At 45.4% G+C, this 16,423-nt stretch overlaps 1 protein-coding gene across 1 annotated transcript; it reads left to right on the top strand.

Annotated features, from left to right (window-relative positions):
• Positions 1–1,313: 1,313 nt before the first annotated feature.
• Positions 1,314–11,161, top strand: TRIB3 (tribbles pseudokinase 3). The gene is made up of 4 exons (XM_069073889.1): positions 1,314–1,511; positions 5,272–5,571; positions 7,995–8,287; positions 9,269–11,161. Exons 2-4 carry the CDS (start codon positions 5,272–5,274, stop codon positions 9,750–9,752), a joined length of 1,077 nt encoding a protein of 358 aa, XP_068929990.1. The 5' UTR covers positions 1,314–1,511; the 3' UTR covers positions 9,753–11,161.
• Positions 11,162–16,423: the final 5,262 nt, after the last annotated feature.

The raw sequence follows: 16,423 nt of genomic DNA, 5'->3' as shown, positions 1-16,423 counted from the left end.
GTGCCACATTGATAAACTGTAGGGCATGCAAGGCTCTACAAGTGTCTGGGCTGCAGGACTCACTCCAGGATGACCCCAGGGTGACCTCAAGATCTGCTTATTCAGACATTGGTTGAGAGAATTAGAAATTATTTTAGATAAATGATTTTAGATAAAAAATAATCTAGAAATGATTGATGGACTTCAAGTATTTGAAAAGCTATCCTTGTGGAAGAGAGGTTCAATTTGTTATGCTTGGTCACAGAGAGTAGAAGTAGGGGAAACTGATGGAAATTTTAGAGACCCAGATTTTAGGCTTGAGGTGGTGAAAAACTTCTTTAAAATTAAATTTATGAGGAGGCTAGGTGGCACAGTGAATAGAGCACTGGCCCTGGAGTCAGGAGGACCTGAGTTCAAATGCAGCCTCAGAAACTCAACACACAAAAAACTAGCCGTGTGACCTTGGGCAAGTCACTTAACCCCAATTGTCCTCCAAAAAGCTAAAAATAAAAAATAAAAGTTAGATTTATTCAGAAGTGAAACGGGCTGTCTAGTCTGGAGGTAGTGAGTTCCCTCCTCTCTGAAGAGCTCCAAGAGGCCCGGTGACCTCTTAGGTTTGGTGTAGAGGAAATTCTTACCCATGATAGATTGGACTAAATGATTTCTAAGTTTTGCCGTACTGGTATACCATTGTGACAAAGAAGCAAGATTTGAAGCTTCCGAAGCTCACTGATGAAAGCCCATCTTTCCTTTCCTTCTATATGAGCACTGCTCAAAATAGTAGCCCCCACACCCCAAACTTCTCCCCTCCCAGTGTCTGTTCGTCAGAATCCAAGTGTGGGATTCATAGCCAAGTCAGAGCTTCGGGGGCCTTTAGAATGTAGAATGTTACAGCCGGAAGGGACCTTAGTCAAATTCCTTCAAGAGACAGAGTTGGAAATGGAGGCTCTGAAAAGAGGAGTGATCTCGCCAAGGTCTTACAGCAGTGAGAGGACTTAGACCAGGTCTCTTGCCTCCTATCCCAGTGCACCTGCTGCCTCGTAAGGCTAGTCTTAGGAGAGTTGGGGACTTCTCCTGCTGGCCCCAGGAGGGCTCAGGGTTGGGGTAGGCTGGACCCCCAGGACAGCAAATCTTCACTTTCAGACTCTTGGGTGCCGACAGGCGCTGCTGCAGTGTGGATGGCTGTGAGGGGTCGCGAGGTTGCTCTCACCGCCTGCGGATGTGAGCCCTGGGCCCGACGGGCGGGGCTCTCGGGATGTTGCAATCAAGAGGCGGGGCGGGATGCGTCCGGCGCCGCGGGGGGCGGGGGGGGGGGGCCCAGATTAGCTCAGCTTTACATCACCCCAGGCCGGTGGCTGGGCCGGCTATCTGCCGGGACAGCCCAGACACTTGTGGAGCCAGCTGCAAAGGCTCGGTACTGACGGGGCAGCGGCGCAAACATGCAGTGGCGGTGGGCTCTCTGAGCCCCTCCTCAGCCCCCAGCCCCAGCCAGCCGGACCCAAGCAGATGAGTCCCCTGATCTCGAGAGCGAGGTAGCCCCTTGGCGTAGAGGGCGACCGGCGCCGGACGGAGGGAGGTCGGGGGTGGCCGAGTGCCTGAGTCTCTCAGAAGTACGGGATGGGGAAGAGTGGCTTGGGCTGTGTGTCCGTGTGGGGCAGAGGCTGGGGAGTTGTGAGTCTGTTGTGTGTTGTGTATGTAACTAGCATCTAGCGGAGCAGCCTGAGGGAATTTTGTAGGGGACAGTGGCCGAGAGTTAGGGTTTGGAGTCCGGGCGGTGGGGAAGACCATTGCCGAAGTTCTTTGTTCGCCTTTTGTTTGTGTTACGAGAGGGAGCCTCGGAGAGGAGGCTGTGTGTGTGTTTGCTTGGAGGACAGGCAAGGAAGTTGTAGTGGTCAGGTTGTATCCTTCGTATGGGGACAGAGGTGAGAATGTCACCAAAGAGGAGTGTGTGCGTGTGTGTCCATCAATGTGTCAGCCTTTGGATCACCGGCACTCGGGTGTGTCAGGGCCGGGGTAGAAGTTGTGTCAGTGGGTGATGAAGTCTGGGTGGGTGCCTGGCACCGATGCCTCAGGGCTCTGGTGCCTGAGATGTGGCATCATCCCTGTGACGTGTGTCAGCAGAAGTGTGGTGAGGTTATATGTGTTTCCTGTGTAGGCTGGGTATGAGGGCCGATTTGCTTCTAAACTGCAGCTAGTCATAAACTGAGCTGAGAAGAACCCCAGAAGTCACCTAATGGCAATCATCTCGATTTAGAGAGATGAAGTGACTTTCCTTACAAGTACACGAACTGGGATTTGAACCCTGGTCCTATCCAGTATCCATGCCTCCAGCCTGTCATGTTCTCTGTGCCCTATTATGCTTCAAATTAAGAACAACAGCTTACACTCCCCAGTGCTCTATGGTTTAAAAAACCTTTTCCTTGATAAAACCCTGAGAGGCAGTTAGCTACTGCTAGGATTTTGTCTCCATTATATAGGGGTAACTGAAGCACAGAGAGGAAAAGTGTCTTGTCTAAATTTAAGCTAGCAAATTTCAAGATCAAGCTAGGAACCCAGGTCCTTTGAATTCAGATAAGTGTTTTTTCCACCACAATAGTCAACTCCCTCTCTGCTGAGGGGCTTGGTTTATTGTATCCATCCAACACTAATAACTTTTCATAGGGGTATGAGGGGTGGGCACGGGCCCTTAGGGGATTTCAGAGCAGGCCTTCTGAAGCTGATCCTACCCTTGTGATGCCAGCTGTCCTTACTGTTTTCAAGCTATAGTAGGCCACTCCCACCCTTGGCACATGCCCCAAGGGCACATAGCTTCCGGTCTCACCGGAGGACTGGCTGCCTGTTGCCAGGGAGATATCGTCTCCCCCTCCCCCACCCCCAAGCCAGGTTCCTGGGTATGACTGTCTGAAGTATGGGCCTTTGGGGGATTGAATTTGTTTGTCCTAGCTCCTCCTCTGTTCATCCATGGTATGTATGTGTAGGTGTAAATATGTTTTGTCTTTCCAATGTGTCAGACTACTATACCCTAGCTTTCCTGTCCATGTATATTAAATATATTGGGGGAGGAAGTGATTCTGCCTGGTGTATCTATCAGTCTTCTTGCATATTCAGGGTATCATAATTATCAGGTCTTGAACTAATTAAAGATCATTTAGTTCCATCCCCTTATTTTACAGATGAAAAAACTGAGACCCAGAGACTTTACGTGACATTCTAAAGATCATGTAGGTGTTTTGTGGGGAGCATGTGCATCTTGAAAGTTTTCAATGAAAGGAATAAAATAAGCATAAACATTTATTAATTGCACTGTCCTAAGTACTTTGAAAATAACTACTGCATTTGATCCTCATAACAACCCTGGGAAGTAGGTGCTATTCTTACCCTCATTTTACAGTTGAGGAAACTGAAGCAGACAGCATTTATGACTTTCACAAGGTCACACAATTAGGGAAAAAGTGTCTGAAACTAGATTTGAACTCTAGTCTTCCTGATTACAGACCCAGCACTCTTTCCAGTGTATCATCTAAGGGAAAGGGTCATTTGAGTGTGTGCATGGGGTCCATTTGCTGGGGTGGGGAGGGAAGAGGAAGGAGGAATTCACGTGTTGGGTCATGCTGTGTAAGTCGTGTTGTATGTTTATTGATCCCCAGGGCTCTAAAACAGAGTACCTGACATTGACTTACAGCAGGAAGGGGAAAGGCTGGCTAAGAGAATAGGAGAGGATGTCAAGAGAGATAGGGTGGCTTCCTGGAAGCCATCTTGGACCAAAGAAAAAATAGGGCTCTTCCTGAGAGCCACCTGGCATTGATCTCTGTCCAGGCTAAGATCTCTGTCCATATGCACCCTGAGGCCTGTGAGCAGCATGAAAGGGCTAAGGGTTCAGCCACCTAGCCAGTGTCTAGCACTAACTTGCTATGTGACTTGGCTGAGTCATTTCCCTTTTCTCTGTGTAACTGTCTCCACCTGTCAACTGGAGAATGATGTGTATCTCGTCTCCCTCAGAGAGCTGAGGATCCTGTGAGACTGGGATGGTTACATTTAGAGAACAAGCCTCGTCTTTGACACGCACCTGGAAAGGGTGCTGAATTTGGAATCAGGGGGACCTAGGTTTGCTTCCTGCCTCTGTCACTCATTCCTATGTAACCTTGGGCAAATTACTTCAACTCCCTGGGCTTGAGTGTGCTCATCTGTTAAATGAGAGGATTGGGGTCATTGACCCCTGAGGTACCCTGGGACTCTACAGCCCAGAGAGAGAGGTTTAAATCCAAGACCCCCCCACCATGGACCCTCACTCAGCCAGGCCCCTGAACATGCTGAGTTCTCACCTGTCTGCCTGCCTTTGTTTAGTGGTACCTTGATGGAATCACATTTGGACCCCACCTTGACTGAGAAGAGGTCTGTGGAAACTCCCTCCACCAATGAAAATCAGCAAATCCTCTGTTTCTTATTGTCTCAGAGAGAACTGCCCCTCCACTGGAAAGTGAAGTGACTTACTTCCCCAGGCTCATACAGTTACTATGACCCAGGACTTGAAACTAGGTCTTTCTGACTCCAGGGCTAGCCCATCCACTCTATCCAGCTTTCTGTTCAACTTTTTGTGACTCTGTGGGCCCTAGCACACCAATACTGTTCTTGGAGTTTTCTTGGCAAAGATACTGGAGTGGTTTCCCATTCCCTTCTCCAGTGGATTGGGGCAAATTGAGCTTAAGTGACTTGCTGTGGGTCACACAGCTACTAACAGTCCCGGGCTGGATTTGAACTCAAGTCTTCCTGAATTCAAACCCAGTGCTCTAGCCACCTTTCCCGAGATGGAAATAATATTTAAAAGGGCTACCTCAGAGTTGTGAAGTTTTAGTCTTGATTTTTGCTAATTTGCTGGGTGCTCTTTGCACAAATCTCTTTCTCTCTGAACCTCAGTTTTCTCCTCTGTAAAATGGCCCTTTCCAGCGTTAGCATTCTGGTTTAAGCTCCACTCCACCTCTGACATTCCATGATCTATGTCCTAAGATCTCTTCCAATACTGATTATTTTCTGTTCCATTCCAAAATGTCACATAATGTCTGTTTATAGGTATATCTTAGGATTGAAAGTTGGAAGGGATTGTACAGATGAGGAAACTGAGACCTGACGTGTGTAGGACCGTGGAGGTAGTAAATAAGAGAGCCGAGATTTGAAGTCAGATCCCCTGACTCTAAATCCAGGAACTCCATAGGTGCAGTCTAAGATGCCCTGGGGATCCCTAGGAACTCTCACTTACAATGCCCTTTTTAAATCTCTTTACCTTCTTGTCCCTAGATGAACCTTATTCCAATGACACTCTCTATGGATTCTCCCCGGAGGAAAAAACAGCTGGAATTTGATGACAATAAGGATGGCGACTCAGTTCCAGAGCAGCCCCCCCTGAAGCGAGCTCATCGAGACCCTCAGCTTTGCCCAACTCCCTGCCAGCAGCCCCTCATCAGACCCCCAGAGCCCACCTCTGATGCTCCTGCTGCCTTTTCCAGGCTGGGACCCTATGTACTCCTAGAGGCCCAGGAAGGGGGCAGGGCCTACCGGGCAGTGCACTGCCCCACAAACACGGAGTGCATGTGTAAGGTATGAACCACTTTTTCCTAAACCCTCAGTCCTTCCACAGCATTGGAGGGCAGGGGTGGAGAATGGCCTTTTGGAGAGGTCAGCTTGTGGGACGGGGTTTGTGGGGGACAGGAGGTAGCAGTGCAAGGGTCATGGTGCACCACAACAAAGGTTCTGGTCCAACTTCTAGCCTGTTGCCTGCTGGCCCTTAGATTGCCCTTAAGGTAGGAAGTGGAAGTTGGAGGAACCCAAAGGATTTCAGGAATGGCAGGAAGACAGAGAGCTGTGTCTGGACATTCCCATCTTCAGATCCTAGAATTTGGCTCATTAGAATATAGAACAAGGGGCGGCCAGGTAGCACAGCGAGTAAGAACACCGGCTCCAGTGTCGGGATGACCTGGAGATTGAATCCCGGGCTCAGACACTTAGCACCCACCCAGAAACACCTGGCCATGTAACCTTGAGCAAGTTACTTAACCCCTGATTGCTTTAAAAAAATATATATAGAACAGATAGTGTTGCTGGGCATACTCTTAGAACACCCTTAGAGGCAGCTGGTGGCACAGTGGTTAGGGTGCTGGGCCTAGAGTCAGAGAGACCTAAGATCAACTCTGACCTCAGACAGACGTGTCTGACTCTGGGCAAATCATTTAACTGCTGTCTGCCTCAGTTTCTTCAACTATGAGATGGAGATAATAAGAACACCTATTTCTGCTTCTACTCCACCATCTTGACTCCGCCCCAAGAACACCTATTTCACAGGGTTATTGAGGATAAAATGAAATCGTTGTAAAAGGGCAGCTAGGGGGCTCAGTGATGGAGCACTGGGGCCTAGGAGGACCTGAGTTCAAATCCCACCGCAGACACTTACTAGCTGTGTGACCCTGGGCAAATCACTTACTCCTGTTTGCCTCAGTTTCCTTATTTGTAAAATGAGCTGCAGAAGTAAATCGCAACCAGTATCTTTGCTGAGAAAAACCCAAATTGTGTCATGCCTGAAATGAAAGAATAGCAACATGGTACCTGACAGCTAGTAGGCCTGATAGAAATGTTCATTCCCTTCCCTCCTAGTTAGGACACAAAATGTCAGAGCTCTCAAGGACCTTACATGGATCATAGATTCTCTGATTTAGAAGGGACGTCAGAGATCATCTAGTCCAACCTGTACACACCCTCAATACACACACTACAGTACCCTCAATAAGGCATCATCTACTTTCCACTCTGAAGATCTTAGACCCTAGTATGTCAGGGCTTCAATGGACTTTAGAACACAGAACATTAATGTTTCTATGTGTAGGTCTCAGGCTCCACTAAGGTTCAGACGATGTAGTGCTGAAAAGGGTCTCAGAAATTATCTGGTCCAGGGATTCTTAACATGGGCTCCATGAACTTTAAAAAGACTTTTTTAATAATGGTATAATTCAATATAATTGGTATAATTGGGTTTCCTTTATACATCCTAGGTGTTTTTATTTTATGGATCTAAATTATCCTTCTGAGAAGGGATTCTTCAGCTTCATCAGACTACTAAAGGGGTTCATGACACAAAATAGGCTAAGAAATTCTACTCTAGTCAAACATGCTCCTTTTTTTTTTTTGCCTTTTGGAGGGCAATTGGGGTTAAGTAACTTGCCCAGGGTTACATGGCTAGTTTTTTTTGTGTGGGTGTTAAGTGTCTGAGGCCAGAACAGAACTTGGGTCCTCCTGACTCCGGGGCCGGAGCTTTACTCATTGTGCCACCTAGCTCAACATGCTCCTTTTACAAAGGAGAGAACAGAGGTCCAAAGGGCCTGGCTAATGGCTGCCCTTAGAGGTACCCAGCTTGTACCTATCAGAGGCCCCCTCCAAGGTCATTCAGCCAGTCTTGCCCAGACTGGAAGATGGCACTCCATTATGGCTGTTGTTTTTTAGATCAAAGGTTCTTAGCTTGGTATGAGATAGATTTCAGGAGATCGGTAAATTTGGATGGGGAAAAAAAAACATATCTATATCTGTATTTATTATACCACTAACCTTTAACTGAAATTTAGCATTTTCTTCAGTTATGATGAATAAACCCCACCATTATTTTGAGTAGGGGTCCACAGACTTTATCAGACTGCCAAAGGGGTTGGTGACACAAAGATACCTGTTTTAAAAGATAATCTGCTGTTTGGGTTCATCTTGCCCCTGCTCATTGACATATTAGACCCAATTCTGATGCTGGCTGCTAGTGTGACCTTGGACAAGTCAATTATCTCTGGGCAACAATTTTCCCCTATGTAAAAGAGTTTGGGGTAGGTGACTTCCTAGGGTCCCTTCCAATCCCTATAGTCTAGGATTCTGTTTCCCTAAGCCTCTTAATGCCAAACTTGGATAGTACCTGCTTGGTTTTGCTGGTGGGTGCTGGCCCCTGGTGGACATTATTAGAATTGCGACTAATCCCAACTTTTCTTTTTTAGGTCTATCCCGCCCGTTCCTATCAAGAATTTCTGTCTCCCTATGCCCACCTACCCCTACACCCTCATGTCGCTCCTGTGTCTGAGGCAGTCTTGGGCAAGCATCATGTCTATGTGTTCTTCCCAAGAGCATATGGGGACATGCACAGCTATGTGAGGGAGCGAAGACGGGTCCCCGAGCGGGAGGCAGCCTCACTCTTCCTCCAGATGGCCCAAGCTGTGGCCCATTGTCACCAGCACAATCTGGTCTTGCGAGACCTCAAGCTGAGGAAGTTTGTCTTTGTCAACCAAGAGAGGTGAGAGCTTGAAAGCAAGCATCCCCACCCTGAACACTCCCTACTCCTCCCCACACACCCATTGAATAACCCATACTTCCCCCCACCCCAAACACCCCCTACTCCCTCCCCCACCCCACCTCCATCCTGCCAAAGAAACCTGGGTTCATAATCATTCAGCCTCAGGTTTGGCTTATAGCTCTCAACAATCTCAACTTGATGATTGTTCATTAAGGACCTACTATGTGCCAGGTGCTGGGAATACAATATAATGAATGAAACAGTCCCTCCTGGCAAAGAGTTTGCACCCAGGTTATAGTGATGGCCACAGTAGCCTCACTCCCCTCATTCCCCTTGCAGCTGGGAATCATAGAACACAAGATGTTAGCCTATAATAAATGTGTGTTGGAACGAAGGAACCATAGAACACAGATTGTCAAAGCTGAAGGGAAACTTAGAGACCAACCAGTCAGTCAACAGACATTTATTTACCTCTTATTATGTGCCAGGCACCGTGCCAGGTTCTGGGGGTATAACAAAAGGCAAAAGCAGGCTTCCTGCCCTCAAGGAGTTTATATTCTAATGGGGAGACAACATGCAAATAATTCAGAGCAGAAGATCCATATAGAATAGATGATAATAATAATAACTACATTGTGCCACGCACAGGCTAAGTGCTTTACAATTATTGTCTAATTTGATCTTCATGGTAGCTCTAGGAGGTATGTGCTTTACAGGTGAAGAAACTGAGGGAAGCATGTTAAATGATGTCACAGCCAGGCCTTGCCTGAGCCCAGGTTTGAATTCAGGTTTTCCTGACTCCAGGCCCAGTGCTCTATCTTCTGTACTATCTAACTGCCCCCCAAAATGGACAGTATGGAAAATGGAAAGATAACGGAATCTTAGAGGGGAAGTAAGCTTCTTATTGTGATGAGCCAAGACCCAGAAGGAAGGGAACCATTACTAACCTGGCCTTCTCTTCTTCTCTCTCCCTTGCCCTAGGACAAAGCTGGCTTTGGAGAATCTAGAGGACTCGTGTCTGCTAACAGGGCCGGATGACTCCCTGTGGGATAAGCACGGCTGCCCAGCCTACGTGGGGCCTGAGATCCTCACCTCCCGGGACTCCTATTCAGGCAAAGCAGCCGATGTGTGGAGCCTGGGTGTGGCACTTTACACCATGTTGGCTGGTCGATACCCATTCCAGGACACAGCCCCTGCCCTGCTCTTTGGCAAGATCCGCAGGGGTGCTTTTGCCCTCCCGGAGGGCCTCTCCACCCGTGCCCGATGCCTTGTCCGCTGCCTGCTCAGGCGGGAGCCCAGTGAAAGGCTCACTGCCCAGGGCATTTTGCTGCACCCCTGGTTACAGGGAGGGGGGAACCCCTCTGAGGAGTCTAGGGTATGGGTGGCAGAGCAGGTGGTGCCAGACAGTCATGACTCCAGGGAGGAGGAGACCAGGCAGGAAACTGAGGAGGAGCTGTATAGTTAGGCCAGGAGGGCATCTCCTCTGTTGTGCCCGAACCCTAACTGGCCCCACTGGCTGGGGGCAGCTCAAGCCTCATGGAAACTCCCCTCCTTCCTCTTTGAATCAAGCCAAACCCCACTCAAGTGCCTTAACGGTGGAAAAGAAGGGAGGTATGTGTGTGTACATGATTCTTACCTGCTGTGCACACTTCACACACACACTCACACACATATACACACACATGCTAGTGTGTGCACACACTAGTATACATGGGGTTTGGTACCCATATGTGGCAAACCCAGGCTGAACATATCCTGACCCACACACATGGTGGTGCCATATTTTTATATGAACATAGCTAGTGCTATACAAACACCCAGAAGTCATGGCCTTAGTTTCTTGATCTGAGTGGCCAGAAGGCCCCCTCAGGGCCCTTCCCCTGGGGACTCTGAGTGTTGGGGAAGGATGCTGGAGGGAGAGCTGGGCCATCAGCCAGCCAATAAGAAAATAGTAGGAGAGGCCTAAATCGGGGTGGGGAGACTGGGAAGAAGGTATCATCCTGGGCAGACTGGAAGGTCTATGTTTGAGGGAGGGGGGGAGCCAGTGAGAAGGCAATCATCTCAGGTATCAAACAAAGCCTCCAGTGCTTGGTTCCAGAGCTCCAGGGCATATAAGGAATTATAGGCCCAGGCCTCTGATGGTGGACCAGGGAAGGGTAGTATGAAGGACTTCTCAGGCCCCAAGAGAGGCCCTCAGCTTACTTACTCTGGGAACTGTGTTTTCTCTTCCCTCTCCCCAAACACCAATTCAACATTCCTTCAGGCTGTGTGATTTCAGAGCCAGTCAAAGGGTTCAGTCTGAGAACCAGGGCCTCTCCCCAGAGGCCTGCTCCCGTGCCTGGACACCTGCTCTCTCATTTCCCCTGGGACCTCCAATTGACTCTGTGGGGCAAGGACATGATATGCAGCATCTATTTTTGTCTTTTGACTAATAAAGGACATTTTAAAAATACTTCCAATTCTCCATATGGTTTCCTTGGCCCACCTCACCTCACCCCTTTTTCCCTGGCTTGAAACTAGTTCCTCAGAGAAAGGTCATGTTCCCTAAATCTCAGGGGGGGTATGAGGAGGCTAGGGTGCCTTGGAATTGCATCTACGTGGGGGAGGCCTAACTAGAGCCTCATGAATAATGAATAATGACTGGAGCCTCATGAATAATAATGACAACATCTACCGATCTAGCCCTTTAAGGCTTAACAACCACTCCATGAGGTCTGCTATGCAAGTATTATTAGAAGAACCAATACATTCTCCTTTGATGAGACCTGGGAACTTCCTGAGAGCAAACTCCCTCTCCCATTGTAGACTGGCACCTTTTCTGCAGCTTATAGTCTTGTGGAGTTTCCTGGGGGCACTGAGAGACTGTGACTTGCCCAGAGTCACCCAGGCAGGATGTGGCAGAGGAGGGACCCTGAAATCACTTCTCATATTTACTGCACCTTTCTAATTCCTGAATAAAATCCATTCCTGGCTTGCCTTAAGGACAATTTCGTTATTCAGAAACTGATGAAAGTCACAAAGGGAGCTGTTTTCATGGATGATGTCACTTCCTGGGGGAAGTGACTGTTCCACCTCAGTACTCCTAAAGAGGAGAAGAAAGCTTGGCACAGGCTAGCATCAAGATTTGTTGCTTTTTTAAAAAATTTTTATTTTCAGTTCTAAATTCTCTCCCTCCCTCTACCACTTTCCCCCACCTATCGAGAAGACCTGAAATAGAATACCCATCATACATATTATTATTTAAAACATTTTCACATTAGCCATAGCAGGTTCAGAGAAAGGATGTGTGGTAACCCACAGACTAGAGGCCTTTAGGTGAAGTCAGCCTAGGAGGTATGTGGAGTTCTCAAGAATGGAATTCAGAAGACAAAGAGAAGAGATTTGAATAAGAAAAATGAGAGTTGTCTAGGGAGATCAGTGTAGCTGCAGAGGGAACACCATGACCGATTTTTTGATTCCATTTCATTTTTTAAAAATGTTTTATTGATGCAATTTTCTTTTTTAATATCATTTCCTTTTAACTTCCCCAGTGGAGCCCTCCCTTGTAAACAAATAACAGCAACAACAACAGTAAGCTGTCATTTTTATATGGCTTTAACATTTACAGAGCACTTTACACACACTGTTTTATTTGAGCTACACAAGAACCCTGTGAGATAGGTACTATTATCCTCATTTTACAGGCTCGGAGAGATCAGAATTGCTCACAGTCACATAGGTACCTAAATGCAGGTTTCAAATCTAGGTCTTTCTGACTCTAAGTTCAGCTCTCTGTCCACTTTGCCAGGCTGTCACTCTAAATTAGTATATTCAAGCAAAACAAAACATCTTGGTCCTTTAGTCTTCTAAAATCATTACTGGGGGCGGCTAGGTGGAGCAGTGAATAGATCACCGGCCCTGGAGTCAGAAGGACCTGAGGTCAAATGAGGCCTTAGACACGTAACACAAAAACTAGCCGTGTGACCTTGGGCAAGTCACTTAACCCCAATTGTCCTGCCCTCCCCTTCTCCAAAAAAAAAAGGCAAATTTAAAATCTAAAATCATTACTGGTCACTGCTGCATATGGGCATTCTGAACTCTTCAGTGTTGTTTTTCTCTATACTATTACAGCCATGCAATATGCTCTCCTGGTCCTGCTTATTTTACTCTTCCTCTGTTAATTAAGTCTTCGGAGGTTTCTCTGAACCTTTCATTTTAATAATTTCTTACGCTCCAATAGTATTGCGTTATGTGTCAGTGCCACAGTTTGTTCAGCCATTCCCTGACTGGTGGGCAGTCACTGTTCTAGTTCTTTGCTGCTTGAAAAAATGCCTGCTATAAATGTTTTTGTATATACAGGACCTTTTCTTCTGTGGCTTACCTCTTTGGTGTATATCCTTCTAACTTGGAGTTTAAAAAGACAGGTAGAGAGGACCTATCTCACACCTATAAGGGATAGGAAGTGACAAGATTGTATAGTGGAAAGAGCATGGGTCCTAGAGTCAGGGGCCCGGGTTCGAATCCTGCCTCTGTCATTTCCTACCTCTTCCATTTGGAGCAAACTGTCATCCCTCCAACAGGCCTCAGTTTCCTCATCTGTAAAAGGAAGGGGTTGGATTAGGTACTGAGATTCCCTTGTAGTAGCAGATCTAAAATGTCTGGACTCTATATTGCATATCATTTAAGACTCCCCAAAAGTATTTATTCTCCCATTTAATGCCTGAAACTCCTGCCTCCTCATTATCCCCTATCTCTGGGGGCTCTCCCTCCCTCTGATTAGAGAGGGTAGAGAATAAACAAGATCCTTTGAAGGATGTCACAAAACAGACCTATCTTTATTCAGTTACCAAGTCAGTAGATATTTATGAAGCATCTGCTATGTGCTAGTTGTTGGGGTTTTTTCACTCATATCTGACTATTTATGACCCTATTTAGGGTTTTCTTGACAAAGATACTGGAGTGGTTTGCCATTTCCTTCGCCAGCTCATTTTACAGATGAGGAAACTGAGGCAAACAGGGGTGAAGTGACTTGCCCAGGGTCACACAGTTTATAAGTCTCTGAGGTCAGATTTGAACTCAGGAAGATGAGTCTACCTGATTCCAGGCCTGGTGGTCTATCCACTGCATCACCTAGCTACCCCATATCTGTGTGTCAGGCACTTTGCTTAAGTGTTAGTTATACAAAGAAAGGCAAAAGATCATTCTTGGAGAACTCCTCCCAGATCCTCCATTTAAGGAGGGGGCATATGTAGCCAACTCATCATTTCTCACTTGTCTTCACTCCTCTAACTTTGCTAAAAACCCTGAGCTGGGTTATCCTTCCTCTCCCTTTCAATTTCTTTATTTCTTTATTTTTTTCAGTTTTGGTTATCTGATTTGTTTTATAATCCCAAGTATACACATAACATACATAGACACATAACAGGCAGTTCAATTTTAACATAAACTGTTTCTTAATTTTTTTCCCTTCATTTTTATTTTCAGTTTCAAATAATCTCCTTCAACCCTTTTTCCCACCCACTGAGAAGGCAAGAAATACACTACCCATATACATATAAAGACATGTAAAACATTTCCACATAGCCATGTCTGGGCCTGGGGGGGATGGAGGGAAGGGAAGCAAGGAAAATAAAATATGCTTCAATCTGCACTCAGACTTCACCTTTCTCTGGAGGTGGATAGCACTTTTCATTATGAGTCTTTCAGAATTGTCTTGGATCCTTGTTTTGATCAAAGTAGCTGTCTTTCACAACTGAATTAAAATATTGTTGATACTAAGTATAATGTTCTCCTGTTTCTGCTCACTTCACTTTGTACCATAAGTCTGTCATTTGATCCTCCCAACAACTTTGGGTGGTACTGTCCTAGTAAGGTGGAATTTGAACTCAGATCTCCCTGACTCCATGCCCAGCACACCATCCACTGGGCCACTTAACTTCCTACAAAATATGATGAATATAATAAATACAGAAAAGGGTGGAAAGATTAGAGGTAGCTAGGTGGTACAGTTGGTAGAGTGCCAGCCCCAGAGTCAGGAAGACTCATCTTCCTGAGCTCAAATCTGGCCTCAGACATTTACTAGCTGTGTGACCTTGGGCAAGTCATTCAACCCTGTTTGCCTCAGTTTCCTCATCTGTAAAATGAGCTGGAGAAGTAAATGGTAAGCCATTCCAGTTTCCTTGCCAAGAAAACCCCAAGAGGAGGATATGACTGAAAAATCACTGAACAACAAATAAATGATGGCTGATTTTAGAAAAACATGGAAAGATTTGCATGAAATAATGAAGAGTGAAATGAGCAGAATCACGAAAACATTGTAGACAAGTAACGGCAATGTTATTCTAAGAACTAAGTCATTTTGAGTATTACAAATTCAAATCAGCAACAAAGGATCTATGAAGGAAGATGCTATCCACATCCAGAGAAAGAACTGATAAATAGAAGTATACATAGCATGGTTTTACAAACATATACATATTTGTGTCTCTAATGGTGACCTTCTCTAGGGTGGGGTGGGGAGAGAAGGGGAAAAAAAGTACACAGAAGAGAACAAAAGAAAATTTAGAAGGAAGCACAGAAAAGCAGTGTAGCCTTGAAAACAAGCTATAGAATTTATTACATGGTTTAAAAAAAAGTAAATGGTATAAATTTTTTTTATTTTAAAAAAGTAAATGGTGTAAAATGGAAATTCATGGTTTTATAGTTAATGTTCTTTTTATGTTGTGCTGTGTACATAAAAATGTTCTCTTTTTTTTGTCTTTTTGCATTTAAGTTCAAAATGAATAAAATAATTTAAAATACCCAACAAATGGAAAGACATGAACTAATGAAGAGTTAAGCAGAGCAAGAAAAACAATATATCCAACAACCACAACAATGTAAAGAGAAAGAATAACCACCAGAAAACAATTGAATATTCATGTCGTGAAAGCATAAAAAACTAGTCTTGACACAAAGCAAAGATACGAGAAGACATCTCCCCTTGTCAAGGAGCAAGGAAGGAAGGGGAGAAGGGGAATGTCCATGCCAAGGAGCAAGGAAGGGGGGAAAAGGAGTATTCATGGATATAAAATGCTACATGTACCATTGGATTTTTTTTTTTTGAAGTTTTGCTCAGTTTTGCTGCATTAAAATGTTTTTCTTAAAAAAAATTCCTTTGTAAATAAGGAATGACTTTCTGGGACAGAATGGTTACAAGGGAAAATCTAGGTGGCATGGTAAAGAAAGAAGATATCGACACAAATCTATCATTACAAAATAAAAATAAATTTTTAAAAAGAATAATGTTTACCTGTTATCAAAGTCCAGGGACAAATGCTAAGGAAAAGGAAAAGGGTAGTAGGGTTGTTTTTTTTTAAGTTACTTTGGGAAAAGAGGAGGTACAAAGTGTGCAGCCCTGAGTTAGCCCCTCAACTCTTATTTTCCTGTTGTTTTTTTCTGCCAAGGAGAATGGTTTTTGGTTTGGAAAAGGTAGTACCAAAGTTGTGAATAAAAAGTTGATTTACAAGATCCCAAAAGAAAAATTTCAAAACCTTCTATATTTATGTTAGGAGTCTATTATTTCCTCAAGGTCACATCACTACACCACGCCTGATTCTCTGCCTAACTCTGTGGGTTTGGAGAAGTTGTTTCCTCTGACTGGACCTGTTTTCTAATCTATAAACTGGGAACACGGATTAGATGGGTTCTAAGGCTATTATCTATACACCTTTTGCTTGGGCAGTTAGGTCGCGCAGGGGAGCTCCAGGACCTGGAATCAGGAGAACCTGAGCTCAGATTCACTCTCTGTCACTAGCTGTGTGATCCTGGACAAGTCACTTAACCCCGTTTACCTCAGTTCCTCATCGGTAAAATGTGTTGGAAAAGGAAATGGGAAACCACCATTATCTGTGCCCCAAAACAAAACAAAACCCAAATCGGGTCATGGAGAATTGGACACGACTGAAAAACGACTGAACAACAACTAAACGAGATAGTTTATAAAGTGCTTAAGAGCTATAGAAATGGTATTATTATCACGATATAGTTATAATTTTGAGAGGGAGCAGCCCTAATCTTTAGTATCCTTTCTCAGCATCTCTAGGTCTACATGCTCCCGCCCCCATACTCTCTCTTTGTCAATTTCTCGGATTCCTCTCCCACCCAATGAGGTTTCTC

This window comes from Petaurus breviceps, unplaced genomic scaffold, assembly GCF_028583685.1.
Source record: "Petaurus breviceps papuanus isolate PSGF00001 unplaced genomic scaffold, PetGlider_PUasm1.0 90879, whole genome shotgun sequence".
NCBI classification, from domain to species: domain Eukaryota; kingdom Metazoa; phylum Chordata; class Mammalia; order Diprotodontia; family Petauridae; genus Petaurus; species Petaurus breviceps.
Note: the sequence above shows the minus strand (reverse complement) of the source record. Positions and strands in the feature narration are given on the sequence as shown.